This window comes from Taudactylus pleione, unplaced genomic scaffold (assembly GCF_031769625.1).
Source record: "Taudactylus pleione unplaced genomic scaffold, aTauple2 ptg000095l, whole genome shotgun sequence".
NCBI lineage: Eukaryota > Metazoa > Chordata > Amphibia > Anura > Myobatrachidae > Taudactylus > Taudactylus pleione.
The window spans coordinates 167,331-195,135 of NW_028284497.1; the positions used below are offsets into that span (position 1 = coordinate 167,331).

The 27,805-nt window shown below is 43.8% G+C and overlaps 1 protein-coding gene and 1 non-coding gene across 5 annotated transcripts in view; both read left to right on the plus strand.

The window, feature by feature from the left end:
* Positions 1 to 27,805, plus strand: part of MORC2 (MORC family CW-type zinc finger 2) — a 143,645-nt gene that overhangs the window by 42,489 nt on the left and 73,351 nt on the right. For all 4 annotated transcript variants that reach the window (XM_088469866.1, XM_088469863.1, XM_088469865.1 and 1 more), the window contains exons 11-16: positions 4,436 to 4,515; positions 5,261 to 5,343; positions 10,593 to 10,678; positions 19,265 to 19,405; positions 24,178 to 24,332; positions 24,678 to 24,806. In XM_088469866.1, coding sequence (XP_088325992.1) covers positions 4,436 to 4,515; positions 5,261 to 5,343; positions 10,593 to 10,678; positions 19,265 to 19,405; positions 24,178 to 24,332; positions 24,678 to 24,806 — 674 coding nt within the window. The remainder of the gene's footprint in view (positions 1 to 4,435; positions 4,516 to 5,260; positions 5,344 to 10,592; positions 10,679 to 19,264; positions 19,406 to 24,177; positions 24,333 to 24,677; positions 24,807 to 27,805) is intronic.
* LOC148526445 (U1 spliceosomal RNA) lies at positions 27,146 to 27,310 on the plus strand. The gene has a single exon (XR_015878238.1). It is a non-coding gene; the product is annotated as a U1 spliceosomal RNA (small nuclear RNA).

A 27,805-nucleotide genomic window follows, 5' to 3' on the forward strand; every position in this document is an offset into this window, starting at 1 on the left:
ACCATCATCTGTGCTGCAGCTGGTCCCGGCGTCCGGGGGGCATGTAGGAGGCAAAACCCCCATTTGCGGCGGTGGGGAGGGGGGTGCTGTGTGCCCCTCAGCTGGGCGCACAGCCAATGGGGGGGCGCGATCAGCGTGATCGCCCCCCCCTTTGGCATAGGAGACTGCTCGGGCTGCTGCTTTAGCAGCCTCGGACAGTCTCTAAGTGCAGCCCAGCACACAGCTGCGTGCGCTGGGCTGCTGTGGATGGGGAGCTGTGCCGGAGTCGGGTAAGTAGTACCCGCTAGCGGCTCAACCCCTCTCTCTGCACCCCTCTGATCGCCCGTACGCGCTTGCCGATGGACAGATATGTCTGCAGACATATCTGTTCATTGGCTTTGCAGCACAGCCAATGCGATATGTCTGTGAACGACGTTGTTCACAGATATATCGTCTGTACACACTGGCCGACGGGGGCACGATATATTGGTCGATCAATTGATCGGCCAATATATCGGCCAGTGTTTATCCAGCTTACGATAGAGCAATACAGTAACTGTGTGCCTGTACCTGAGGGTCTGATTAAGATTTGGGAATAGAGTAAGAGCAATACAGTAACTGTGTGCCTGTACCTGAGGGTCTGATTAAGATTTGGGAATAGAGTAAGAGCAATACAGTAACTGTGTGCCTGTACCTGAGGGTCTGATTTAAGATTTGGGAATAGAGTTAGATAGAGCTGTACAGAAACTGTGTGCCTGTACCTGCAATGAAAGGGGTGCAAATACATTTTCTTTTTGCATGTAGCCCAGACATGCTGAACAGCTTTATTTTTACACTGCAATTTATAGATTTTAGTTTGGACACGCCCCTCTCAAATCTAAATCTCTCTGCAGCTTTTAAATCTGCCTTGCAACATGGTTTTACCAAGATGCACAGTTACTTGCTCTTTTTCACTATATTCCCAAATCTGAATCAGGCTCACAGTCTCCCGCAGATGGATTAAGAGAAACATCTAACGGTGTGTACCGAAAATCCTCTTTTCTCTAGCATTCAATTTGGGGCGCACACTGGTGTACCATGTGGTCATTCCAAAGATGCCCTGAAGGGAAGGTTTGTTATTTGTAGAACTTTGTAAATGTATGAACGGATAACCAGGTTGTTTGCTTTATTCAACTGCTCTACCAAGGCACCGTTTCGTTTCACCCAAGAGGCGTTCCCTGATTTAGTAGATTCCCTGATTTAGTAGATTCCCTGATTTAGTAGAATAAGCCACCAGGAATCAGGGCCTCTTCTGAAACATATGCATGGCGGATGGTCGCTGTGCTCCACCTGGCCACCGACTGTTTGGCAGCTAACCTCACCTGTGTGTATCCTAGAGCACCTGGATGCTGTCAGTCCTAAAGAAAGCAGCAGATCTATCCCCATACCCTAGATGTGCAGAGCTAGTATATCAACAAGAAGATACCATTGCCAGAGGCCATGTCCTGGCTCAGAGCAGAATTCCAACTTTTGTGGTTCAGATGAAAATGACCTTTGCTTGAAAAAAGAGGTTTGGTATGCATGACAGCCTGCCCAGAAACAGGGGCCCACCTACAAGATGGGGTCTATAATTCTTGCTCCTATTTCTTCCGTTGGATGGGTCTATGAGTTAAACTATTAGAAAATAAAGATCCACAAAAAGCAAAGGTTCGAAAATTATTTTTTGTAATGCTAAAATTACCAAACTGAAAACCCATGGGACAACTGAGGGGATATAAAGGTAGTAGGATATTGGGCACTCCCCAAATGTTAGGGAAAATATAGCAATGGTAAAAACCTGCACTTTCAGTGAGGCCATCTACAAACCACTGCCCAAGCCACCCTCCAAGATTGACAACTGGCAAGCTAGCTTGAATTAAGACTTGTGTACCAACTTCCTTTCACACCAGGAGATCTTCCAAACATGATTATAGTATTTGGAAGATGCTGGTTTATGAGCCTTACTTAACCTTCGTCTTCAACAGATATGAAGTCCAATCAAAATGAGCAAAGTCGTGATGTAAAAACAATCCCTGACTTAGGAGATCTGAACCTACAAGCATTAGCCACAGTGAAGATGTTGGCTTATCTGAGGCCACTAGAGTAATCCGAAACCCCTTGGCTTTAGCCATTTTTAGCACACACGGGAGCACTAAAATTGATGGGAACAGGTACGCAAATTGGTACTGCTATGGGACTTTCATTATGTCCACCAGGACTGTTTGAAGGTCTCTTGTGTGAGTCACATAGAGTGGCACTTTATGGTTCCAATGAGAGACTATCAAGTCCAAAGCCAGCAGATCCTTACGCTCCAGAAGTGTGTCAAATACAACTGGATGAAGAGACGACTCACTGGGATGAAACTTGTGACCACTTTGGAAATCAGCTTCCAAGTTTCCACCCCTGGGTTGAATACAGCCAAAGATGTTTTCTGCTTCCTCCATTACCGTGGAGCTATGAGGTACAGTCAGGTGCATAAATATTGGGACATTGACAGAAATTTCATATTTTGGCCACTATTCACCACCACAATGGCTTTGAAATGAAACAAACAATATGTGCTTTGGCTGCAGACTTTCAGATGAAATTTGAGGGTAATTACATCCAAATCAGGTGACCGGTGTAGGAATTACAACGGTTTGTATATGTGCCTCCCACTTTTTAAGGGGCCAAAAGCAATGGGACTATCAACTGAAAAGCTATTTCATGGACAGGTGTTGGCTATTCCCTCGTTATTTCATTATCAATTAAGCAGGTAAAAGGTCTGGAGTTGATTCTAGGTGTGACATTTGCATTTGGAATCAGTTGCTGTCGACTCTCAATATGAGATCCAAAGAGCTGTCACGATCAGTGAAGCAAGCCATCATTAGGCTGAAAAATCAAAACAAACCCATCAGAGAGATAGCATAAACATTAGCTGTGGCCAAATCAAATGTTTGGAACATTCTTAAAAAAATAATGCATCGGAGAGCTCAGCAACACCAAAAGACCCGGAAGACCACGGAAAACAACTGTGGTGGATGACAGAAGAATTATTTCCCTGGTGAAGAAAAACCTCTGTAGTTTAACCTGTCCCATGCTTTTGTGATGTCACCAGACTTCCAGCTGATCCAAACATCCTGTGAAGGTGCAAGGGAAGGGGCTTAGGGGCTGTCTGACAGGTGAGAATATCCTGTCTTGTAGCTTGACAATAAAGTTTTAAAGTGCAGGATATCTGGACAGAACATAACTGCAACATAAAACAGCATATCATTCTGTTAATATACAGAATACATGCTGGCAGTTTCAGCCCTGAATTATCCTATAACAGATCTGAGGGACAGAGCAAGGCTAGAAATTATTGGTAAATAATAAAAATATACAAATGTAAAAATTCAGTCAAAGGCTACAATCTACTTGGAAATGTACCAAATCCAAACCAAAAAGATGCACATAAAAAAATCAAGGTACACTTTTAAATAAAAAAATAAATAAAATTGGAAACTGGATAGAAAAATAATTACTTTTAATAATGTCTGTTACTGGGATAAAGCTACATGTAAGATTGTCGCCACTCAGTTCCCACCCATTTCACAGAAAGACAGATGTGGCAAAGAGCTGTCCAACTTAGGACAGAGAGATGCAAAAATGTGTAAATTTGTATAAGCGCTGTATGCTGAAACTCGCTATTTGTGTCCGTACAAAAAGAGATCCATCCTCATCTTATTGGAAAGTAATAATCTCTGGTACATACAGATTAATCCTCACACATCTAGCTTTAATACACCACGCAGTACAACTTGCCTGGTGTGAGTAAGCAGTCAGGTCCCGTACTACTCTGCTGGCGTTGGGCGTTTTTTTTTTTTTTTTGCAGAAAATGCGTCTTTCGCAATGCGATGCATCTAGGACGCACCAGCAGACTGCTAAATTATTTGATATGCGACATTCCAGTGGAATTCTCATAAGAACACCTCAGCAGCAATGTGTAAAGAAAAAAAACACTAACTGCAATTAGAAAAATAGAAAATAAAGTAAAAACAAAACTCACAGCACAAAAGGTAGTACCGTCTCCTTGGTCCCAAAAAAATTAAACTGGAGTAGATAGCATCATGAGGCAGGTCATAAACAAGTTTAGTTTGAGGATTGTGTCTGCTCCTGGAACAGCGCCCTCTAGATCGTATGGTATACCAGTGTCCTCCAGATTGGATTCTCCACAAAGTATTTTAACTGAGAAGGGGAATAGGTCAAATATGCTTTGGAGTTGTGTTGCTATTTTGTTTTTAAAAGCTCGGCTCATGTATAAGTATTTAGGTTTGAATTTGTAATTTTTTTTGTATACGGGTGGTTATGTTTTTAATAAGGCAGATGTTCCGTACAAATTGGTATGCCTATTTTAAAATCCATTCTGGCATAATTTATTTGTTGCTTATTTTTATTATATTGTCTCTTTTATTTTTAGACTCTACAAATATACATCAAATCGTTTCAAAACACGAGCAGAGCAGGAAGTAAAGAAGTCAGAGCACATGGCCAAAATCGGTAATGTGGGGGAAAATGGTTTTCTATGTTTTAAAAATAAAATTATTCCTTCATGCTGTAAAAGTGGTGACATTTGTAATTGGACATTTAGGGGAATATTTATGAATAGATGCGACCAGCTCCTCATAAGGATTCCTCATCGCTGCATTTAGCGCCAATAAGTAATCCTTATTTCCTAAATGTGTCCTTACTGATTGGCCGGGATAGAAGCCCGTCCCGACAATCAGTAAAAGTAAAGTGATCGCATCCGTGATCACATTACTTTCTATTTTGGCCATCTGCGCATGCAGCGATGTCGGTCGGCTTGGGCAGCAGAGGGAACAAATCTACAGATCCCTCTTCCAAAAAATTATGCAGCCTGTTGCCCATAGGCCACAACAGACTAACGCCGTCTAAAGATGGCTTTAGCTGCCAGGGCATAGGTTTCTATTGTGGCTGCTGTCGAAAATGAATGGAGCCCAGAAGATATGGCAATACTTTGGGGTGATACTTCATTCTAGTTGGGTACCTCCGGAAAACTGATGTGTTCGGGTGATAATCCCGCATATATGAATTTGATAAAATTAATGGACATTTAGTGATCAAGTAGTTTAAACCTGTGATTGTATTTATGCACCCAGTGTTTAGAAGCATTGAGTGAAAATTGATTTCTTAGCATTTTCAGCTTTACTATACATTAGAGGTATACAGTTTAGTCAAGTTTGGTCAAAATTGGATGCTAATTTCAAATTCCAACTTCTTGTAGCGGAAGAAAAGGCACGTGAGGCAGAGAGCAAAGCACGAGCCATGGAGTCTCGTCTTGGAGAAGACTTATCTCGAGAATCCAGGGTAAGGCTAATCTTAAACGCAAACAATGATTTGTACATGAACTACAATAAACCAGGTTTTTTTTAAATTGATTAGGAAATCAAAGGCATTTCAGACATGACGTGTAATCTTGTACATTGTGGAAAACAGTGGGTAGTGTGCATTGAGAGGCACGTATGTTTTGGCACTGTGGGAAGAACACGTAGCGTGCAATGAGATACACAGAATAGATGCAATGACCCTGGAGCTGAAAACAAGACCGCGAGTGTACACACATGCACATAGATCATAAATGCAAACTGGTGAAATTGGCACAACCAAATATACTGGTGCAGAGTCTATGACCCCCACCGGACTTCACCAGGGATTACCGCAAGAGAATATGTACTCAGTGAGCACCGTGAAAGCAAGAGTACTTAGTTGGTATGAGGAAACGCCACCGATGGAAATGCAGGTATGTATGTGCTTCTTTTGAGGAGACTGAACACCGGAGTTGAAACAACGCTGGAAGCAAGCTGTAATGGAAAGTATAGTTCTGGAGCAGAAGCATCAATGTTGAAATAATTGTTACTCGCGCACTGGAGAATTGCTCCGAGAAGGCTTTTATAGTGGTTGGCTGATAGGTTATTACATGTGTGAGTCATCAGTGCGTGAGGTTAGTGGTAACACCTGAGGGAGGTGTTATGTCATCTCAGAGCTTAATGGCCGGGCAGTGCGCACGCCCAAGCCTCATAACGAGTGAATTTTCACTACCTGAGGGACTCACTACAAGACGGGGCGGCTGTCGATTGTGATTGACAGCTCGCCCCATTTTGTGGGCATGCAAGGGGGGTGGCTGGACAAACAAAGGCGTTCCTGAAGGAACGCCTGCCGTTTGTGGGCGGCCCTACTGACATCTGACATCACCAGTGATGTCAGTAGTGAACTTCATGCTCTATTAGAGCAGGAAGTTCACTGGGGCTTGCGGTGGATGAGACCCTACCACAAGGGTCTCATCGCAAGCCCGATGGTCGTGATAATCGCGACCTTCACCAGGCCGCCCGCTAAAGCTGAGGGCGGTCACTCACAGCTTAGCGAGCGGCCTGGAGGCCGGTGGGAAAAAAAAAAACGTCCCACCCTGATTCACAGCGAGCGCTCTCAAATAGCGAGCGCCTCCGAATCAGGACTTTGGTTCGTCTGTCTTGACAGCGTGGCGCTTGAGACATCCCTCCTAAGGTCCAAGGTTTTTTTTTTCTGGCTATATGGTTAACATCATACTCAGATACTCAGAACGTGTAAACCAGCCTCTGCCAGGATTTACCACAGGGTGTGGCACAACTACTTTCAAAGGTGTCGTCCCAAAGGTTACGACCCCCAGGTTTGTTTTTTTTTACTTTCCTGCAGGCAGGTTTGGATCTTGGTCTCCTCCTTGCCTCACTGAAGGTGCATGTCTCTGCTCTTTCAGTATGGTTCCAGCAAAGGATTGCTCCTCTTTCTGATATCCGCACTTTCCTACAGGGTGTCCTTCGCATTCAGCCACCCTTTGTCCCTCCTGTGGTGCCTTGGGATTTGACTGTTGTTCTTAGGGCCCTCCATTTGAACTCCTGGACTCAGTGGATCTGAAATGGCTTACTGCTAAGACGGTTTTTCTTTTGGCAATTGCTTCCGCCAGAAGCGTGTCAGACTTGGGGGCTCTCTCTTGCCGTTCCCCATTTCTTGTCTTTCACCAGGACAGGGCGGTGCTTCGGGCTCGCCCTGGGTTCCTTCCTAAGGTGGTTTTTAGTTTCCACATTAATGAGGAAATTATTGTACTGGCCTTTAATTCTCCAGACCTCTCGGCAGGTGAGGACTCATTGGATGTGGACCGTACCAGTTCCTTTCGGAAGTCAGACTCCTTGTTTGTCCTCTACGGCTTTCACAAGAAGGGATGGCCAGCCAATAAACAAACTGGCTAGATGGCTTCGCATGGCGATCTCTGAGGCTTATATTCATGAGGGCCTTCCAGTGCCGCCATCTGTTACTGCTCATTCTACTCGGTCTGTGGGGCCTTCGTGGGCAGCTCGCCGTTGCGCCTCGGCTCTTCAGCTTTGTAAGGCGGCCACTAGGTCTTCTGTTTCCTTTGGGCAGCAGATTCTCCTTTCTGCACAGGAGCGTCCCTGCCCTTAAAGGGACTGCTTTGGGACATCCCCAAGGTCACCTTGTGGATCCCTATGGACTCTGAAGTAGAAAATGAGAGAGATGGTAAGAACTTACCTTTTTCTCTCTATCTACAAAATCCATAGGGTCCACAGGGCACCCTCCCTGACGCACCTGTGCTTCAGATGGGCTTCGCTCTGGTCACCAGTTTTCCGTCTCCTTCTGTGTGAGAATGTGATTCTTGAGTGTTCCAGACTTTCTTCTCTCTTTTTATCCTCCTCCGGCCTTTAGATTGCTACAAAACTGAGGTGCCTCTGGGCCGGGGTATAGGAGGTAGACCCAGTGCATCCTGGGAGAAAATGTAACTGCGTGGTGCACGGATGACTCCCATCATCACCTATACCCCAAGGTCACCCTGTGGACCCTATGGACTTCGTAGAAAGAGAGATAACAAAGGTAAGTTCTTACCATATCTAATTTTTTCTTCTTTTGCTTTTGTAGTGTTGAAAGCAGGACAACGTTCTCATTTTAATGCCTTTGATTCAGTGGAGTTAAAGTTTTGTAGTCCTTCTTTTTTTTTTTTTTTTTCTTTCCTCAGTCCAGAGTATGTCAGGACTCTATTTTGCAAATCTCCATATGTAATGTTTTTTTATGAAGATATTATCAGGACTCTGGAGTCGTTAAATCAAATCTTTGACTCTGACTCCTCCGTTTTACTACTGTCCGTCCAACTCCTTCATAATTGGCCAATGTATATTAAAAGTGACAAACTTACTGTAGTAAAATGGTAGCACAAGGCATTTTTGTCATCAACACATAAATCATCAGGCTTCTTAGATTGACTGAACATAAAATATTTATTTCATTAAAATTTGTGTGCAAGAAAACTTTGCTAAATTCCCAAAATGTAAAAAAAAAGTTGTCTAATATGTGAAATCGTTCAGTATTTTAAAGCCATCTTTTCAACCAAAAGTGGTTTCCAAGTTCCAAGATATTGTAGTTCCAGAATTATGTAATACAGAGAAATTGGAATCTAGATATCATTAGGGCCTTGAAAAGCTATGTTACAAAGACACTAGGAAATAAATTTACTAAAGTGAGAGTTTTTAGAAGTGGAGATGTTGCCCATAGCAACCAATCAGATTCTAGCTATTATCTTCTAGAAGGTGCTAGATAAATGTTAAGTAGAATCTGTTTGGTTGCTATGGGCAACAACTCCACTTCTAAAAACTCTCACTTTGGTAAATATACCCCCTCGATGTGAGAGAATCTGGATTTTCTGATACTCTGATGTCTACAAAAGAGCTTTCCCTAAGTCAAAACAAAAGTTGATCATGGGTTTGGTGATATGATTTGCCATGTCTACATTGTGGCAGGAAAAGCCATTAATTACATTCTTAAGGACCATTCTACCTGCTTTGTAAGCACATTTTGGGCAGTTCAGCCTGAAGCTTAAGGTGTGTCAGGCAGCCATTTGGTTTTGGTACATACTCTTACAAATGTACCAAATTCCCTGTGTTTGTAGCTAAATATGCCAGTTTGGGGCATAAGTTGTTGTGCCCTATAACTCTGTAAGTGTGCAGCATTTGATAGGGTAACTTTGGGATCAGTGGTGGATTTTACCTAGGGGCTGCAGGCCTGCCCCCCTCCCCAGTAAAATCCGCCACCTCAGTAAGCTAGTTGCAGTCCATGACTGCACTGGCTACACTGACTGGCAAAGGCTTCCCATTGAAAGCGCTACCTACCAGTCACATACACAATAGGCAGTCTCAGGGCTAGGTGTCTTCTTCCCCTGGGGCTGTCAGTCCAGGCTGCTATTAGCAGAGAGCGGATTCCAGTAAGAAGTCGCTCCTCTGCCTTTCTGCCAGCTCTACCCAGTTTCTAAGGGTTGTAGACGATGCAGCTCTTTGGAAGCCAGTGATATACACATGCGTGGCTCCCTGCAGCTAGTGCGCATGCACCGGTCCTGGTGCCTGTCAGATCCATTAAGCAGGCGCCAGGAGCCGGTGACTGTTTCTTCTGTGCCCTCTCCTTCTCAGCAGAGGCAGCGCCCCTCATCAAAGAGGGTAGGAGCCGCCGCTGTTTGGGATGTTCCCAGGGTTCGCTTCCCCCTTTAAAATAATTAGAAAAAAAAAACGCAGTTTTTGTACCTACGTTAAACCCTTTTCTCTGAATTCATTGAGACACTGTAAAACCTCTAATTCTCCTATTTTAATTATAAAAAGTTAAATGTGTTGTTTTTTTTCAGGGAGATTTTGCTCCCTCTTGATGGGCTTGGTTAAAAAAAATAAATGAGTGTCCAGTATGATGGGGGATATGAAAGAGGGAAGAGTTGAACACACTCAAATATTCAAAGTGCAAAAGTCCTGATGGAGACTCCATATCCCCAGGGTACTGTGGGCCTGATTCAGAGCCAGACGCTCTTTGAGAGCACTCGCTCTGAATCAGGGCACCCCTGGGTTGTTTTTTTTTATTTCAAAGACTGCCTTCTGGCCACTCGCTAAGCTGTGGGTGTCCACCCACAGCTTTAGCGAGCGGCCAGGTGATGGTCACGACGATCGGGGCTTTGCGACGAGACCCTTGTGGTAGGGTCTCGTTCCCGCAAGCCCCAGTGAGCTTTTGGGTCTAATAGAGCCGGAAGCTCACCCACTGACATCACTCGTGATGTCACTGGGGCCGCCCCCAAATGGCAGGCGTTCCTTCGGGAACACCTCAGTTTGGCCAGCCAACCCCCCTGCCCGCCTCCACAACGGAGCAAGCTGTCAATCACAATCGACAGTTGCCCCGCTTTGGTGCAAGATCTGTAGCGACGGAGCACCCGTCGCTGGCCGGGTCTCGCGCATGCGCAGTGGGGGACTATCGACCCGCTTGCGAGCAGGTCTGAATCAGGCCCTGTGTCTTCCTATGAATTCAGAGTAATGGGTTTGTACAATTTCTTTTTCCACAACACTTGTGGCTATGATTACGTGCTTAATCACCTTCATGTCTTTACACAGTATTGCTCAAGTACACCATTCTCCATACTATGACTAAAGATATAAATATTTGAATAATTGGCAGAAGTCTTCACTTTCATGGTTCTGGATATTTGTTACTTACATTGACATTTTAACATTAGTTTTTACATTTCACACTTTTGACTTTTTTTTTCCCAGGCATCTCTCAGACAGGTGCAGAATGCTGCAATTACTGCTCGTCGGGAAGCAGATGTGAAGAGGCGAATTAAGGAAGCAAAGCAGAGGTATGTATAGACAATGCGACAAATCATCCTCAGTAGTCTTATTAATGAATGACATCAAGAAATTACAAATGACCTCACTCCACCAGGTAGTCATGATTTACTCTTACTGAAGCAACTCCTACTTCACCATTCCTAGGGTATAGGGATTCCCTCTCACCATCAGTAATGCCTTTTACTGATGCCTCCCATTGCATTGTGGGCAGGTCACTCGCTGCCACCACCAGGCACCTACACCCGCACTTGGAACTGCTTGTTCCAACAGGCTTTCTTTGGCACCTGGAGCTGCTTACTTTTGGTTATACGTCGTCATGCTGCTGCAACACCTGGCTGGAGACTACTAAATAACCGCTGGCCACTTCTTATGGCCCAACACTGCACTTGCTAGCGGGCATAGGGCTTCACTTTGGAGTCAGTGGGCTCAACCTCAAGACAGCTGGAGAACAGTTTAGGGTTTCGGGGGGAGATGTATCAAGCCTTTATTGCTCTGGACTGCATCTCTCTACAAGCTTTGATAAATTCCCCCTTCTTAGAATGTAAGCTCTCTCGAGCAGGGCCCTCTTCCCTCATGTGCTTCTCCAACCCTTACTCATACTATCGTCTACTCCTAACTCCCCACAAGGGCCCCTAATACTTGGTTGCTGATGCTCTGCTGCTTATTTGAGTGTTATGATTGCTATTGCAGAAATGTTTATAAACTATGTCCTGCATTGTTTTGCACTGTAAGTCGCTGTTTTCTTGTTTGCTCATTTGTTTATGTACTTTGTAAGGCGCTGCAGAACCCTTATGGCGCCATATAAATAAAGGATGATGATAATTTAAATTCAGCAAGTAGGTTTTATAATAGAGGCCCACTACTCTGTTTGAATATTACCTATTATCTACATTGTTTCCAGAGCTAGGAATTAGCTCTCTTGGTTCTGGAGTCACCAGATACTGTTCAGATGCCACAGCTAGTTGCAAAAAAATGTACATACTAAATAATTACATATTCAGTCCATATTAGGCACATAAATTAGCACAATCATTTCCCCTTGATGGCATCGCAGCATGAAAAGTGTATGCCAGTGGTTCCCAAACTCTGTGCCTCGGCGCTGACACCTGGGTGCTCTTGCGGCCATTAGATTAAAGAGGCCGGCTATTGTAATTTTCATTGCACGGGTGGGAGTGGGGTTGCGGCATGGAGTAGAGCGGAGGAGGGGTTTGCGATGAGTGGGGGGAGAATTGTCACTGTAATGTAACAGGCAGTGAATCCTCAAGCTGCCTGTTGCTGAATAGGGTCCTACAACGCTATGCATTGTGGGAGATCAGACAGGAAGTGTAAGATCTGAGGAGCGATACTGCAGAACAGCGCTGATGATCACAACAAAATGTAAGTTAAGAGGGTGACATAGAGAGGAGCAAATGAATGGAGCAAAGGGTGAGACATTGAGGGGGCAAAGGGAGAGAGACTGAGGGGGCACAGTTTTTCTGTTTCTTTTCTAAATACTTAATACGTTATTTTGAACCAACTACTTAAAAAAAACAGGGCTGCTCGGTAATTACTTTGGCTTAGGGGTGTCTTAAAAAATTATGGAGACCCTAAGGATGCCTCAAACTGAGAATGTTTGGGAACCACTGGTGTATGCAGTTGTGGCGATCTTAACTGCTTGCCTCGGTTCAGTAACATTGTAAAATGAGCACTGATGTGTATACTGTGTTTTCTACACATTCATTAGCCTTCTTGTCACTTACTTGTAATTATGGTGGGTCTTTCGGAAAGATGGCACAAATTAAAATTAAGAATTACTGATGTGAGTGACTTTCTTTTATACAAAGTGTTGCGTTACATGAAGTTTTATAAAAATAAACATGAATAAATTAGCAGTGATGGGAACATGAGTGCTCTTTCTGTATAACTCACAAAAAAGTATGAATGGGTAGTCCGCTACACAGAGAAAATGAAGATTGGCTTAATCTAGAAATATCCAGGCTTTCTTTTTCTATTCAAGGGGGGAACATAGGAGACGGTTGTGTAGTTTGGGCAGTGTGACAGCATAGGCATAGGCTCTCATCGCCCTCTATATCCACATATTTTTTTATTTATTTTTTTCCTTTGCTGTTGTAGGTTCTGAGTTACAAGGCAGGATCCATAACTGACAGCCCGTTCCCGCAGCGGGAGTGTCTCTGGTGGGTCAGAGAGCGCTGTCGCCACTGTGGGGAGCCATCATTGATATAGCAGCTGTGCAGTCTTCGGTGTAGAGACGCCTGAGCGGAGTAGGTTAGAGCCTGCCCTGTCTTCTGCGCCCTCTCTTGACCACTGGGTTTAAGCTTACACAGGACACTATTTTCTGAACGGCAGTGTCCCCGGAGGTCACACCAGGAGAGGGGTTTACCTGTAGTCTCCCCCCCCCTCCCCCCCCATCCTTGGCACAAGCTCCCTCATGAGTCAGCCTGCCAAAGGATCTCTCCCACACAGACTTGGTGGCCATTTTTTCAGCAGCTCCTGCTTCTTAAGATAAGTTAGGCAGCATTTTTTTTTGTGTATTTACCTTTTCTAAACCTTTTCTAGTGAAACTAGTCTTAACAGTCTCTATACCTCACTGTAATTAGTGTAGATGTATAGTTAGACAAATGTTTTTTTCCACTTTGTTTGCACATTTTCTTTCCTGAACTTCTCTCACTGTTTGTGTGTGCATTATAGACATAAATATTTGGGAACAATATTTTCTGTTATTTTACCAACTGACATTACTTTGTGTGCTTTTAAGTACATAATACTTAGGGCCTGATTCAGATATGGGAATAGAGTAAAAATAGAGCAAGTTACTGCATCTTGGTAAAACCATGTTGCAGTGCAGGTGGGACAGATTTAAAATGTGCAGAGAAACTTAGATTTGGGAAGGGAGTGTCCAAACTGACATCCAAGTTGCAGTGTAAAATCAAAGCAAATAAAAATGTCTGTATTTGCACCCCTTTCATTGCACCATGGTTTGCCCAGGTACACAGTTACTTGCTCTATCTTACCCTATTGCCAAATCTGAATCAGACCCTTAGTTAATAATGATTCAGGAGTTAAAACCTGTCGGTTGCGACTGTTTCCATTATGTATTTCTCACTATTGTGATGAATAATTATATATGGGCGACACAGGTTGCTGTTCTCTAAAAGACACGTATAGCCATGGCCAAAAGTTTTGAGAATGACACAAGTATTGGTTTTCACAAATTCTGCTGCTTCAGTTTTTATTATGGCAGTTTGCATATACTCCAGAATGTCATGAAGAGTGATCAGATGAATTGCAAAGTCCCTCTTTGCCATGACAATGAACTTAATCCCAAAAACAACATTTCCACTGCATTTCAGCCAAGCCACAAAAGGATCAGCTGACATCATGTCAGTGATTCTCTCGTTAACACAGGTGAGAGTGTCGACGAGGACAAGGCTGGAGATCACTCTGTCATGCTTATTGAGTTAGAATAACAGACTGGAAGCTAAAGGAGAGTGGAGCTTGAAATCATTGTTCTACCTCTCTTAACCATGGTTACCTGTTTGCACAAAAAGGGCTTCACAAGGCAAGGATATTGCTGCTAGCAAGATAGCACCTAAATCAACCATTTATCGGATCATCAAGAACTTCAAGGAGAGAGGTTCAATAGTTGTGAAGAAGGCTTCAGGGCGCCCAAGAACGTCCAGCAAGCGCCAGGACCGTCTCCTAAAGTTGATTCAGCTGCGGGATCGGGGCACCATCATTGCAGAGCTTTCTCAGGAGTGGCAGCAGGCAGGTGTGAGTGCATCTTCACGCACAGTGAGGGGAAGACTTTTAGAGCATGGCCTGGTGTCAAGAAGGGCAGCAAAGAAGCCACTTCTCTCCAGGAAAAACATCAGGGACAGAGTGATATTCTGCAAAAAGTACAGGGATTGGACTGCTGAGGACTGGGGTAAAGTTAATTTTCTCTTATGAATCCCCTTTCAGATTGTTTGGGGCATCTGGAAAAACACTTGTATGGAGAAGGAAAGGTAAGCGCTACCATCAGTCCTGTGTCAGGCCAACAGTAAAGCATCCTGGGGTTGCTTCTCAGCCAAGGGAGTGGGCTCACTCACAATTTTGCCTAAGAACACAGCCATGAATAAAGAATGGTACCAAAGCAATCTCGAAGAGCAACTTCTCCCAACCATCAAAGAACAGTTTGGTGACGCACAATGCCTTTTACAGCATGATGGAGCACCTTGCCATAAGGCAAAAGCGATAACTAAGTGGCTTGGGGAACAAAACATCGAAATTTTGGGTCCATGGCCAGGAAACTCCCCAGACCTTAATCCCATTGAGAACTTGTGTTCAATCCTCAAGAGGCGGGTGTACAAACAAAAACCCACAAAGTCTCACAAACTCCAAGCATTGGTTAGGCAAAAATGGGCGTCCATCAGTCAGTATGTGGCCCAGAAGTTGATTGACAGCATGCCAGGTCTTGAAAAAGAAGGGTCAACACTGCAAATATTGACTCTTTGCATAAACTTAATGTAATTGCCAATAAAAGCCTTTGACACTTATGAAATGCTTGTAATTTTACTTCAGTATACCGTAGTAACATCTGACAAAAAGGGCTAAAAACACTGAAGCAGCAAACTTTGTGAAAACCAATACTTGTGTCATTCTCAACTTTTGGCCATGGCTGTGTATTTAAGTGTAAAAAGAAGGAAGGGGTCACATTCCCTGCTTTAATCAGTTGGTAGATTTACTTGCTGAAATTTGGCCTCTGCCTCATAAGAGGTTTCAGTTTTCAAAAAATACCTCTCCTCTTCTTACAGTGGGCAGGGCTCGCTGGGGAAATCCACCACCAGTGCATACTCCTATAGCCCTATTAGCTAATGCTAATATAATGCCTCCTCCTAATGTGGTTGCACTCTGATATTCCTCTGATAGCAAGGTTGAGTCCTTCCTTAAAACTATATTTTCAACAGCAGGTGTGGCTTTGTGACCAGCCCTGGCATTTGCCTGGGTGAACAAGGCCATGGAAAGATGAGGGGATTTCTTGGTTGCAATTGACTCAGGGATTCTGTCAGCGAGGGTTTCTGAATCTGCTATCACAACCAGGAGGGCTCTGTGGCTGTGTATTAGGCAGGCAGATACATAGTCGAAGAAGGCAGTCGAAGAAGGCCCTGAAATCGCGTTCCATCAATTATGAATGCTTTTTGATCTGGAACTGCAGAAAATAATTGCATCTGCGGGGGCTCTTCTACCCTCAGCCGCTCCAAAATCCAGGGGTCCTTCCTTTTGGCCACAAGGCAGACACAGATTTCAATCCTCCATTGGAGGTCACACATATACCCTTCACATGATAGACTGGTCTTCCTCCTGGGATCCTTGAGGTGGTGGGCTGTATTTTGAAATTCAGCGGCAGCTGGCTGCAAGACATTTTCACTCTCAGGTTCTTTTTGGATCTCTTCGGGGCTCCTCCCCATTGTTTCTTTAAGACTGGTTTCATCTGGACACCAGCTCTTAGTTAGGCTCAGAAGTCATCATCCCTGTACCACAGCATCAAACAAGGAGGGGTTTTTCTTCAAACCTTTTCTTTTGCACAGAAACTGACGCAGCTCTTTCTGCCCCATTTTAAAGCTCAAGTCACTCAACACTGGCCTCTGAGTGCCCAGGTTCAAGATGAAGTCTCTCAGGGTGTCTCTGGAGGTCAGAGATGCATACCTTCTCTTTCCAATCTGGCCTGGCCATCAATGTCTCGTGCATTTTGCTGTCTTCTCTTTTCAGTTTCGGGCCCTACCCTTTGGCCTCATGTTTTCACCTCGGTTATGTCTTTAACGGGAGAAACTCTGCTGATGCAAGGGGTCAGGATGTTCTTTTGATCACTGTGACTTCTAGAGGCACCTTGGAATTCCATCTTCTTCTTCTTTTAATACAGACGCTGGAATCTCATGGGTGGATTCTGAACTTTTGGAAATCCAGCCTTGCTGCATAACTGAGAATGCTTCATCTGGGGGCCTTGTTAGACAAAAATAGTCTCCTTGCAGACCCTGTTTAAATCACTTCTCTAAAAGCGTGTAGTGTTGGTTCATGCTTGCATGAAGATCTTAGGCAAAATGGTGTCAATCTTCGATGCAGTGGAATTCGCTCAGGCCTTCCAGGGACAGATCTCACCTCCACATAGTATCCCAGGTCTTCCGGTTGTCTCCCTGAGTGAGACAGTATCTCCTGTAGTGGTTACAGAATCGCCATTCTGTGGGGTCGAGGGGCTGTAATCCTAGAGGTGACTTTTTCAGGGCTATTGGTATGCAAGGAAAGCACAGCTACATTCTAGATATTCGGGCTGTATACTTGACTCTTCTTCAGGCCCTCTTCTGCAGGGGCAGCCAGTCAAAGTGCAGTGGGAGAACGCAATGGCTGTCATTTACCTCAACCATCAAGGTGGTGCAAGAAGTCCTCTGGCGGGAATTAGACAAGATCATGTGGTAGGCTGAAAGGTTTCTTCCAGCTCTCTTAACAGTTTACATTCCGGGAATAGACAACTGGGAGGCAGATTCCCAGGACGTTCACTCAGGAAAATGGTCCCTTTTACCCGGATCAGTGGGGTCAGTCGAAAGTCAACATGATGGCCTCCTGGCTCACCCACCAGGTGAACAGGTATTGCTTAAGAACAAAAGATCCCGTGGCTTTTCTCGTTGGTGCCTTGGCTATTCCCTAAACATTCAACTTCATATATCTATTTCTATCAGCCACCATGCTCCCGCAATTTCTGGGCAAACTGAATCGGGAACAAGTGTCGATTTAATCTGGTGGCTCCAGACTGTCTTTGCCGAGTCTGATAAGTGGATGTCCTCAAGATGTTGGTGGCCCCTCTTTGGTGTCTCCCACTCAGGCCAGATCTTCTCAGCCAGGGTCCATTCCATCACAGGGCTTTACCGTGTCTGGCTTTGACAGGGTGGCTGTTGAGACAGTCGGGGTTTTTTCTAATGCGGTTGTCCAAACCATGATCCATGCCAGGAATCCCATGTCAGCCAGAAACTAACACAGAGAGTGGAAAACTAATTTCTCGTGGTGTGAGCTGCAGAGTTTTGATCCCTCTGTTTTTCCCCTTTCCAGAATTTTATCCTTCCTACAGGTGGGTTTAGACTTGGGTTTCGGACTCTGTTCCCTCAAGGTGCAGGTCTCTGCTCTCTCCATTTGCTTTTAGAAGAAAATTTTTGTCCTACCTGCGTTTCAAACGTTCCTCCAGGGGCTTTTACATATCCAACTTCCCTTTGAGCCTCCTGTGGTGCCATGGGACCTGTTACTTTAAGGCTCTCCATCATTGTTTCGAAACCTTGGAGTTGGTGGATCTTAACATGGCCATGAGGAACACAGTCTGCTATCTCTTCTGCCAGTGTCGGAACTTATTGCCTGGTCCCACAGGTTACACTTCCTGATTTTCCACCACGATAGTGCAGTCTTAAGGAATAGGCTCTTCTTCAGGCCCTCTTCTGCAGGGCTGTCTTTTAAATCTAAAGGTTGTGCCCCATTACCAGATAATCCAGCAGATATTGGTTCCCTCCCTGCCAGGTGAGATGCAGTGGCATTATGGAGCATCTTTACTTTCTATGGATGCGGTGCGAGCTCTTAGGATCTATGTGGTTAGAACTAGGGACATGCATTGCACAGATGCCTTGTTTATGCTTTACAACATGAATTAGAGAGGTTAGCAAGTTTTCAAGCAGACCAATGACCATTGGATCACGGCTGTCATCAGTCATCCTATACCTGATTCTGTGAAGGCTCATTTGACCAGGTTGGTGGGGATCCACTGGGCGACTCGACAGGACGCTACAACGGAGCAGCTTTGCAAAGTGGTCATCTGGTCTTAAGCTCACACTTTTTTGTTAAATTTGACACCTGCACCTCTAGGGATGCCAATTTTGGCCGTAGAGTATTATACACAGGAGTGTTTCCTCCCTTAGGGACAGCTTTGGGATAACCCACGCGTCTCCAGTTTCCCCCTCAGATGAAAGAGAAAACAGGATTTTTGTACTTATGCATAAATTGATACCTTTTCTCTGAGAATAGTATTTTAAAATTTTTTGACATAATTAAAAGGTCATAAAAAAGCACCAGTTATCGCAGCCCTGTAGTTTTCTATCCACATGTGCCAAGTATTTGCTAAGTCATTTCAATAGTGCTTCAATTTCCAGCAAATGGCAAGTGCAAAATTATCCACATATAACCGTTACAAAATATCTATGGGATCATATTGCAGTGATTCAACTAGTCTTTTTTTATTTTTTTTTTCAAGCAATTATGTCCGTAATATATTAATTGTGACGCTAACTTAACTGTGATGTGCAGTTATGATGCTTGATGGTCATCTTACCTGAATTACAACTGTTTTTTTGTTACTTTGAACATGGTAGATGTTTATGGAAAGATACCTAATCTGGATACTACAAAGATAATTCTAATAACTTTTTTTTTTTATAATCTTTAAGTTTTTGTTAAATTGTTTGCTGGCAACTAGAAACAATTTTTTTTTGTTATTTGTAGTCCATTGGTATGCTGCTTGTAGTAAAAAACAAAACAAAAACCTACTTAGTGATGGTATGTAAATTCTTACATATTTTACTTTTCAGGGCCCTGAAAGAACCAAAAGAACTAAACTTTATCTTTGGTGTGAACATTGAGCAGCGGGAGCTTGATGGCATGTTTGTGTATAACTGCAGCCGGTTAATAAAAATGTATGAGAAGGTTGGACCTCAGCTAGAAGGAGGAATGTAAGTAGCACCTCTCATTTTCAGACAAGTCAGTGTGTTGTGCCCTTTAAAATGATAAAAAAAAGATGACATTAGAAATTGTGCAATTTCATTCTTCCGCATTACGGAAACATAAGTTGTGGTTTGCGTTTCAAATGTAGGAGACAGGGCTCTAGAAAATAATAACAGACTACATCTGTTCAACAACCCCTGTTTCCCATTTATTTTCCATTGCCCGGCATGGGAGGTGTGCACAGAGGCTAACTTGATATTCATTCTATTTTTATTCTAGATGAACTGTTCGGTTTTGGTTCAGATCTTCCCGCCAAGTTTGGATCTCAGAGCGAGGCAAAATGTCACATTTCATGGACACCTGTACCGAGATGTCCGTGAAAGATGTCGTTTTGCCTTGTTCTTGGATATGAACTTGGAAGGAAGATCATAAACAAAATCAAACCGCTCATCTCTAATTTTTATCTTTCTCTTTTTATACAGTTTGAGGGAAATCCTCAGCTGCATCTGGTGATTCACACTTTTGTTTGTGCCAATTGCCAAGTACATTACCTGCAGGACAATTAAGTACTCTATGTGCTTCCTGCATTCTTTTGCTGTCTGAAACAGCAACCCCAATGGCTGAAACATTAGGCAGCCCTTTATTAGTTGTACTTTTCTGTTTTATAAAGTGTCGTTTTATTGAGAGTCTCAAGGATGCAAAACAATTTAGTGTGAACCGCAGATGATTAGGAAGCTAATGGGATTGTTTTAGTGTGAAATATTCCTCTAAGGCCCAAGATATATGTTTATTATGTTTGAGTACTGAGGTATTGATTCCGGGGACAATTCGGGGGGCAAAGGTTGAGATACACTTCACGTCTATTGACATATAACCATGTTATAGGGTAGATGTATGTGTTTAAATTGTTTTATGGCAAAAACTTGACTAAGTAAGATTATGTTCATCCTAGCATAGAAATTGCGGGCAGTGAAGAATGTGGACACCGCATTCTTTTTACATGATGTTTTTTTGCTAAGATTAAGATTAGAGCTTTACATTTTTTTGCAGCGGAGAGGAATGGGGTGAACCAGAACAGTCCATTTTGTGTTCTAATATACTGATAGAGTCCCCAGCAATTAGTCTCCTTTTTCTACACTAGATGATCTCTTTAATGGTTGTTAGGATATACTAGGGGTAGGCAACCTTGTGGCACTCCAGCTGCTGTGGAACTATACATCCCAGCATAACCTGGCACAGTTTTTTCGACTCACTGAAGATTTTGGATGGATCCTCCTATTTATGTGAGGAGTAGAGGTACAAGGTGTTTTAAATTCTAGCTTTAGAAGCCTGCAGCGGTACACCTGTCTGATATCCTGGAGTTCATTACTAGCCTTTCTTTGACATTCAGGTGATAGTCTAATGGTGCATATCCACTACACTACATCATCGTAATCGTTCATCATCTTGTGCAGTGGATAATGGGCCTGATTCAGAGCCGAACGCTCTGACCAGAGCGCTCGCTCAGAATCAGGGCCCTCCTCCAAGAAAATGGAGCGGCCTCCCGGTCGCTCGCATAGCTGTGGGTGGCCACCCACAGCATATGCGAGCGTCCATGATGATGGTCGGGATGGTCTTGACCATCGCGACCATCGGGCTTGCGACGGAGACCCTGCGGTAGGGTCTCGCTGCCGCAAGCCCAGGAGTGATTTTGGCTCTATCAGAGCCAAAATCACTCCCACTGACATCACTAGTGATGTCAGTGGGGCCGGCTTCAGACGGTAGGCGTTCCCATGGGAACGCCTCCGTCTGGCAGGCACGCTCCCGGCACGCCCACCAAAGGGGGCGTGCTGTCAATCAACATCGACAGCACGCCCCCTTTGGTGCGAGACCCGGAGCGATGGAGAGCCCGTCGCTCGCCGGGTCTCGCACATGCGCACGACGGAGCTCCCTCCGTCGTGCGCATGCGCAGTGGGGGAACATCGACCCGCTTGCGAGCGGCTCTGAATGACCCCCTATGTGCCCACACTGAACGATATGTCGTTCAGTGCAGACACCCTCCCTCATCCTGAACATGCACAACCTGTCGATATCGGCAGGTTGGCCTGCATGTTCAGGCGATGACGGATGCCAGCAACAACCAGCAAGAGCGCGCATCGCTGGTCGTTGCCAGCATATTCATTGCATGATTAATGAACAATAACGATGTTGTAATCGTTCAATTGTTTATTTTTGTCGTGTAGTGGATACACAGCATAAGGAATATGTATCTAGCAGTCAAGGTAATTTGGGGTCTGGTACAGAAGAGCACCTTGTGTCCTATCTTTCAGTAGTTGGTTAGGTGCAAGTAGGGGATGTAGTCAGAATTCATACTGTCACAAAACCGTCCCGGAATCCCGATGGTGGGGATTAGGGTTAAGCACTAGGGGAAGGGTTAGGGTTAGGCTGTGGGAGAGGTGGTTAGGGATAGGGTTAGAATACTCACCAACATGAGACAGGATTTTGACCGTCGGGATTCCGAAGCTGGCATTGTGACCGCCGGGATTTTGCACCCAACCTCTGCTGCCAATGATTTCCATCTGGGGAACTTTTAAAGTTCTTCTAAGCATTTGGGAAAGTTCATGACATGATTTTTTTTTTCTACCTTGTAATCCAGTAACACCAGAGAGAATTAATTCAAATCCTTACTATTTCTCAAAAGCATGTATTATATGGGACAGGTTTTTTTGTGCACACTTTGGGCCTGATTCTGAGTTGGGAGTAAAACAAAGAACAAGTAACTCTGCTCCTCGGCAAACCATGCTGCAATGCAAGGGGGTACACATACATCTATTTATGCATGGTAATTACTGGCTGCTTTACATGTAGCTAACAAATGCTGGGCAATTTTATGTTTACACAACAATTCAGATTTGTGTTCGTATACGCCCCTCTCAGATCTAAAGGCCCCTACACACTAGCCGATATTTTGAACGATTTGGCCGATTCCGACGTATCGGAACGACAAATTGTTCTTATCGTCCAGTCTGTGTGCACAATGCTGATGCGCGCTCCCGCAGGTCGTCCGTCACATCCTCAGATCTTTTGTACATGCAGAAAGATCTGAGGATGTCTCTAGCGATGCCATGCTGCCGAATGCAGCATGACCCCCGCTACCTTCTCCTCACCATTGCTCCGTTGTTGCCGGCAACAGCCAGTGTGTATGCACTTGCCGATGCCAGCACCCCGCCGGGTCCTGTTGCTCACGAGGTTGTGCTGGGTACACATCATCTAATGTGTACCCAGCTTAAATCTCTCTGCACATTTTACTTCTGCCCCACCGGCAGTGCAACATGGTTTGCAAAGGTGCAGAGTTACTAGCTCTTTCTTGCTTTACTCCTACCTCAGAATCAAGCCCTTTGTGTCTATGTTCATGTCAGTTTTGCTTGCCAAAGTGAAATTTAAACTTCTGCATAGTCTTCAGGGAAACAGTGCCTATTGTTATTAAATTAATGGAATGTTTCCTGTAGTGAGTTTTATTTTTTTTTTCTGTCCTTTGCGAGACCAAGTTAGCAGCATATGTTGATTTCAGACTATACTTAAAGCTTACTGTAGTATAGTGTGTCTTTTCTGGCACACTACTGAAGGGGCACATTGTTTGAATGAGGGTGCCCCTTAGTGTGGAGGTGCCAGGATGGGGGAAATAGTATGCGTTATGTACCCTTCCCCCATCTGCTGTCTCCACTAGTATGTCTGCAGTGTGCAGGTTTCATATTGTCGCAAGGGATCTCTAGACAGTAATCACTAAGGATGATTTGAAAGAGGACACTGTTTCTTTCAAATAAGGGTGTTCCTAAGTCTGAAGCCGGGGGGGGGTTTAGTGTGTTCTCTCTTAGTAATATTCTGAGGCCTTCAAATAAGTCCAAGCTCTATCAGAATATATCAGAAATGCTTTGCTTGTACACAGTACAAACCGATGGACGGGCAAAGAAAAAATAGATTAAGTTTATTAGTCATTTATCGTTCATTGAGTATAAACGAAGATCAATAAATCACTATTTACAGTACAGGGCAGCACACTGCCAGTGAATGCATAACTACTAGTAGCCATATATCCTTTACAGAGCAAATAAAGCAACTGGTACATTAATATGTATTAAAGACTAGGACTAAACAGAATAATATACATTAAAATAACTGGAGTGTTTATACTTAGAAGTATTCTTTAGTAAATGTTAGAAAGGAGATTCTTCTCTCACTAATCAAGCAGACACTGACTCAGATCTAGACAGACTGTAGATTGGTTGATTCATGGGTCTTTGGTTACTTGAAGGACTATCAGGAAAAAATGTAAAGTTGCAGTTGTCTGTACTTGAGATGGGAGGTAATACGGAGCTTCAGTGGAATAATAAATTAATACTGTATAAGTAATTGTAGCTTCATGACTCATATCTGAATTTTTTGATTTTAACCTTAAACTTCTGAAAATTAATGTAAAGGACAACTTCCTCTTTATAATGTTATCCACTTTATCATACAGAGCTTATGTTTTCCTGTTCATTGTCATTGTATAGGTAAGGTAGATTTATCTGGTTGTAAATGGCTAAAATTAGACTATAAAGGACTCTATAAAGTGTAACAACTTAATAGGCAATAAATATGAGCAAAGAATGCATAAAAAAGCCATATCGCCGTTAACACAGAAGCATAAAACCTAATCAATTGTGCTTTAACTTCATACTGTAATTCAACTAATTTTCTTGACTGGTTTCAGTTTTATCATCAGTTCATTTGTGAAGTTTGTCTCATACTTTCTTTCTAGGGCCTGTGGAGGAGTAGTCGGAGTGGTTGATGTCCCCTACCTTGTTTTGGAACCTACGCACAACAAACAGGACTTTGCAGATGCCAAGGAGTACAGACACCTTCTGAAAGCCATGGGAGAGCATTTAGCACAGTACTGGAAGGATATTGGCATAGGTGAATACTTTTTGTAAAGTGCAAATAAAGTTTATTCTTACTATTGTTAGGCCAAGTTATAACTGCTAACTACAGATAAGAGAGAGTGACTGCTGATTAGCTAGGTGTATGATATAAATGATACTCTCCTGCCTCCAACTCGCACTCCAATTGGTGACTCCTTGACACCCTCAGCAGACAAATTCACTAATCTAATTTCTTATAAACTATGAAATTAAAATGGAGGAATACTAATCTTATTGTAATGCTTCTGACTCTGATTGGTATGGGATGTTACACAAGATCTGCATTGATTGCTAAGCTCATAGATTGTCTGAGTATATCTGTTTTCTTTTATCCCCATAGCTCAGAAGGGCATTGTAAAATTCTGGGATGAATTTGGTTACATCTCTGCAAACTGGAATCAACCACCCTCTTCCGAGCTGAGGTATAAAAGAAGGCGTGCAATGGAGATTCCAACTACTATTCAGTGTGGTAAGTACAGAAACATACTCTTCACCAGATATAAAAGTTAGGGGTAATTAATGGCCTTTAATTCAACAATTAGAACTGCTAGAACAGTGGACTGCTTTGGTCACACAGGGCCTAACTATTAAAAAGTTATGGTTTTTAGTGATAATTATCTTCAAACATCCATTCTTAATTTCTTGAGTGTGTTTTTGAGTGAGGGCTACGTACATGTGATATCATTTTTCAGGATAAGATTATTTGAATATGATCCACAGATAAGGGGCACTAAATGTGGGAACACAGCATTTTCTCCTTCATCCACTAAGGGACACTGGAGTTCAAGACAGTGGGGTATAGACGGTGGTAGAGTAGAGCCTGGCACTTTAAATAATTCAAAAGTGTGACTGGCTCCTCCCCCTCTATGCCCCATCAGCCCCAGTTTTAGAAATGTGCCCGAGAAGAGTCGGTCACATAGGGCTGAGCTCCAGCCCACACTTAGTAATTTTTACTTTTATTTTAACTTTATTTATTTTCATAGCTTCAACAAGCATTGAGGACAGGCTGACAGAGTACTGCGTCTGTTAGCCTGCTACACGGAGGCATCAGGAGACCCGCCACCACTAATAAAGAGTGCGTGTCCGGGTCCCAGGCACCCTGGCAGTAGCTTAGGGAGGGACACGCCACAACTTAATATAGAAGCTCTGTCCGTGCTTCCCTATGCCTAGCCGCAGTCCTAATGCCAGCAGCTGGTAGGTATAGCTCTGTTCCCCTGACTAGCGGGGGACTGAGTTATATCTGCGGCCCCTCCGCCCCCTCCCAGGCTCATACAGTCCTGGATTCCTGTTATAACGCCGCTAGCGTTATTACAAGGGACGGAGCTACAGCGCATATAGCGCGGATACCCACAAGGGAGACTGTTCAGACAGTCTGTAATTACATAGGTGCGCTGTGCACTGCTCTGGTACGAGCTGTTGACGCACGCTCTTAACATTCCTGCACTGCTGAATCAGCGCTGGCTCACTTAATAGAGAGTGACAGCGCTGTGTTTGACTGCTGCTCTCATGTAAGTGAGAGCCAATGCAATCTCCTCCTCCCTCTGCTCTATGCCATAGTGGTGAGCAGCAGGGATTAGTTTATTGCCAGTTAAGACCGGATGCAGCTAGCGCCGGGGCGTGGCTTAGGTCCGGCAGCTATTGCTGCTCCCGGGGAGCAGGCGCCACGTATTTTATCTAGCCTCAGTTGGCGCGCACTACAGCGCAGGTATATGCAGAGACTGTCACTGTACAGAGTACAGACAGTCTGTAACTTTGCAGAGGCAGCTCCTTGCAGTGCAGGGAGAGGCGTAGCAGTTGGTGACTGAAGACGCTGCACTCACTGTACCGCTGCTGGAGATAGTTCCAAGCAACTTTGTCTACCTATGACATAATGCAATATGGGTAGCTTTGTATACATGCCTACATGAGTTAAGTGTATGTATGAGTATATATATGTATATATACGGGTGTTCTATTGATGTTTCCAATGATAAAGCGTGGCGGAATGCACTGCGATATATAAGATCTGTTAATAAATATATAGATTAAAGAGGACCTATGTGTATAGTCTCCCCTGTGCATAGCTGTAGAATCTAGATAGAATCTAGTTTGGCCTCTATTATAGTATAATGCTGAGGCATACTGAGCTAATTACAATTTATGCATGCAGTGTAGCAGTCTTCCTGCTTACTCAATCACGCAGCGGCATGGTCCATATAGAACTTGGCTCATCTCTGTAGTTCCTATATGGTGGTCAGATCCCACAATGAATTTGTTAGTACTTTATGTAGCAGTAATGTACTTATATTCTGTAGGGGAGAGCACTTCAAAACTGTCGACCCCACAACTATCCTAACTGCTACCCTACGTCATTGTGATGTCACTGTGTAGAGATAGTTACGACTATTTTACAATTGTCTATCTCAAGATGGCTGCTGGAGTCTGTTTGATTAAAAAATTAATCAGTACTCACTAATGTCAGGTGAGTGTCCGGGCACCTGACAGTAGCTCAGGGAGGAACATGCCGCAGCCTAATACAGAGGCTGTGTCCATGTCACTTTGCCCTCTGCATGACAAATATGCCTGTATACGTTAAATATAATGCAGTATACTTAAGTGCACTGAGGTCATCCTTTTGATCCCCACTTTGAAAAGGTGGGTTCAACTGAAGCTCAAATGGCTCACCTGATAAGGCGAGGGCAGAAGGTTCCCAGGATCTATACCAGTCTGGGACAGCACGCTGCTAAAATATCAGGCCTACACCGTAGCAGGAGAGGATGGACACATGGCACATGAGCAGTCTCCCTGCGTGGAGGTAAGCCACAGTTCATACTTACCTGGCAGGGGAGATACCATGATCACAAAGGTGGCTCTCCCAGGGCGAGGCTCATCCATTGCACTGTGGGTGTGCTGACCCCCGATGAGTTCTCAAAATGCGGAAATCTCTACTGCATAATTTGTGGAAGTGGGGGACTGCGTTCACGCTTTCTCCTGGATAAATTATCGTTACCGATGACCTTGTATGTAGGTACATGTATATATATATATATATATATATATATATATATATATATATATATATATATATATATATATATAATGTATCGCTTCTTATCCTTGCCATAAAGGCAAGGGTAGGATTTGTTCTTATCAGTTTTATATCTGATACCTAGTATATTTTAAAAAGAAAGATACTGCTATTGGTGGCTGGACTCTCCTGCTGCGGTGGGTTGGTACAACAACTTCGATTTACAAATACTATGTATGTATGTACTTGTTATATGCGTGGGTATGCCTATGCTTCTGCAATCATTAGGTTACCTCTAATTCCACAAATGGGAAGCCGCCTGGGATTACCAGACGCTGTAGGCTATAATATATTATATTGGCTCTATAGACTAGAGTCATGTTCTGCAGTTTACATTGTGATAGTCACAATTCCCTAAGGCATGGCTTCTAATATGGACCATATACTTGTCTGGGAGCCTT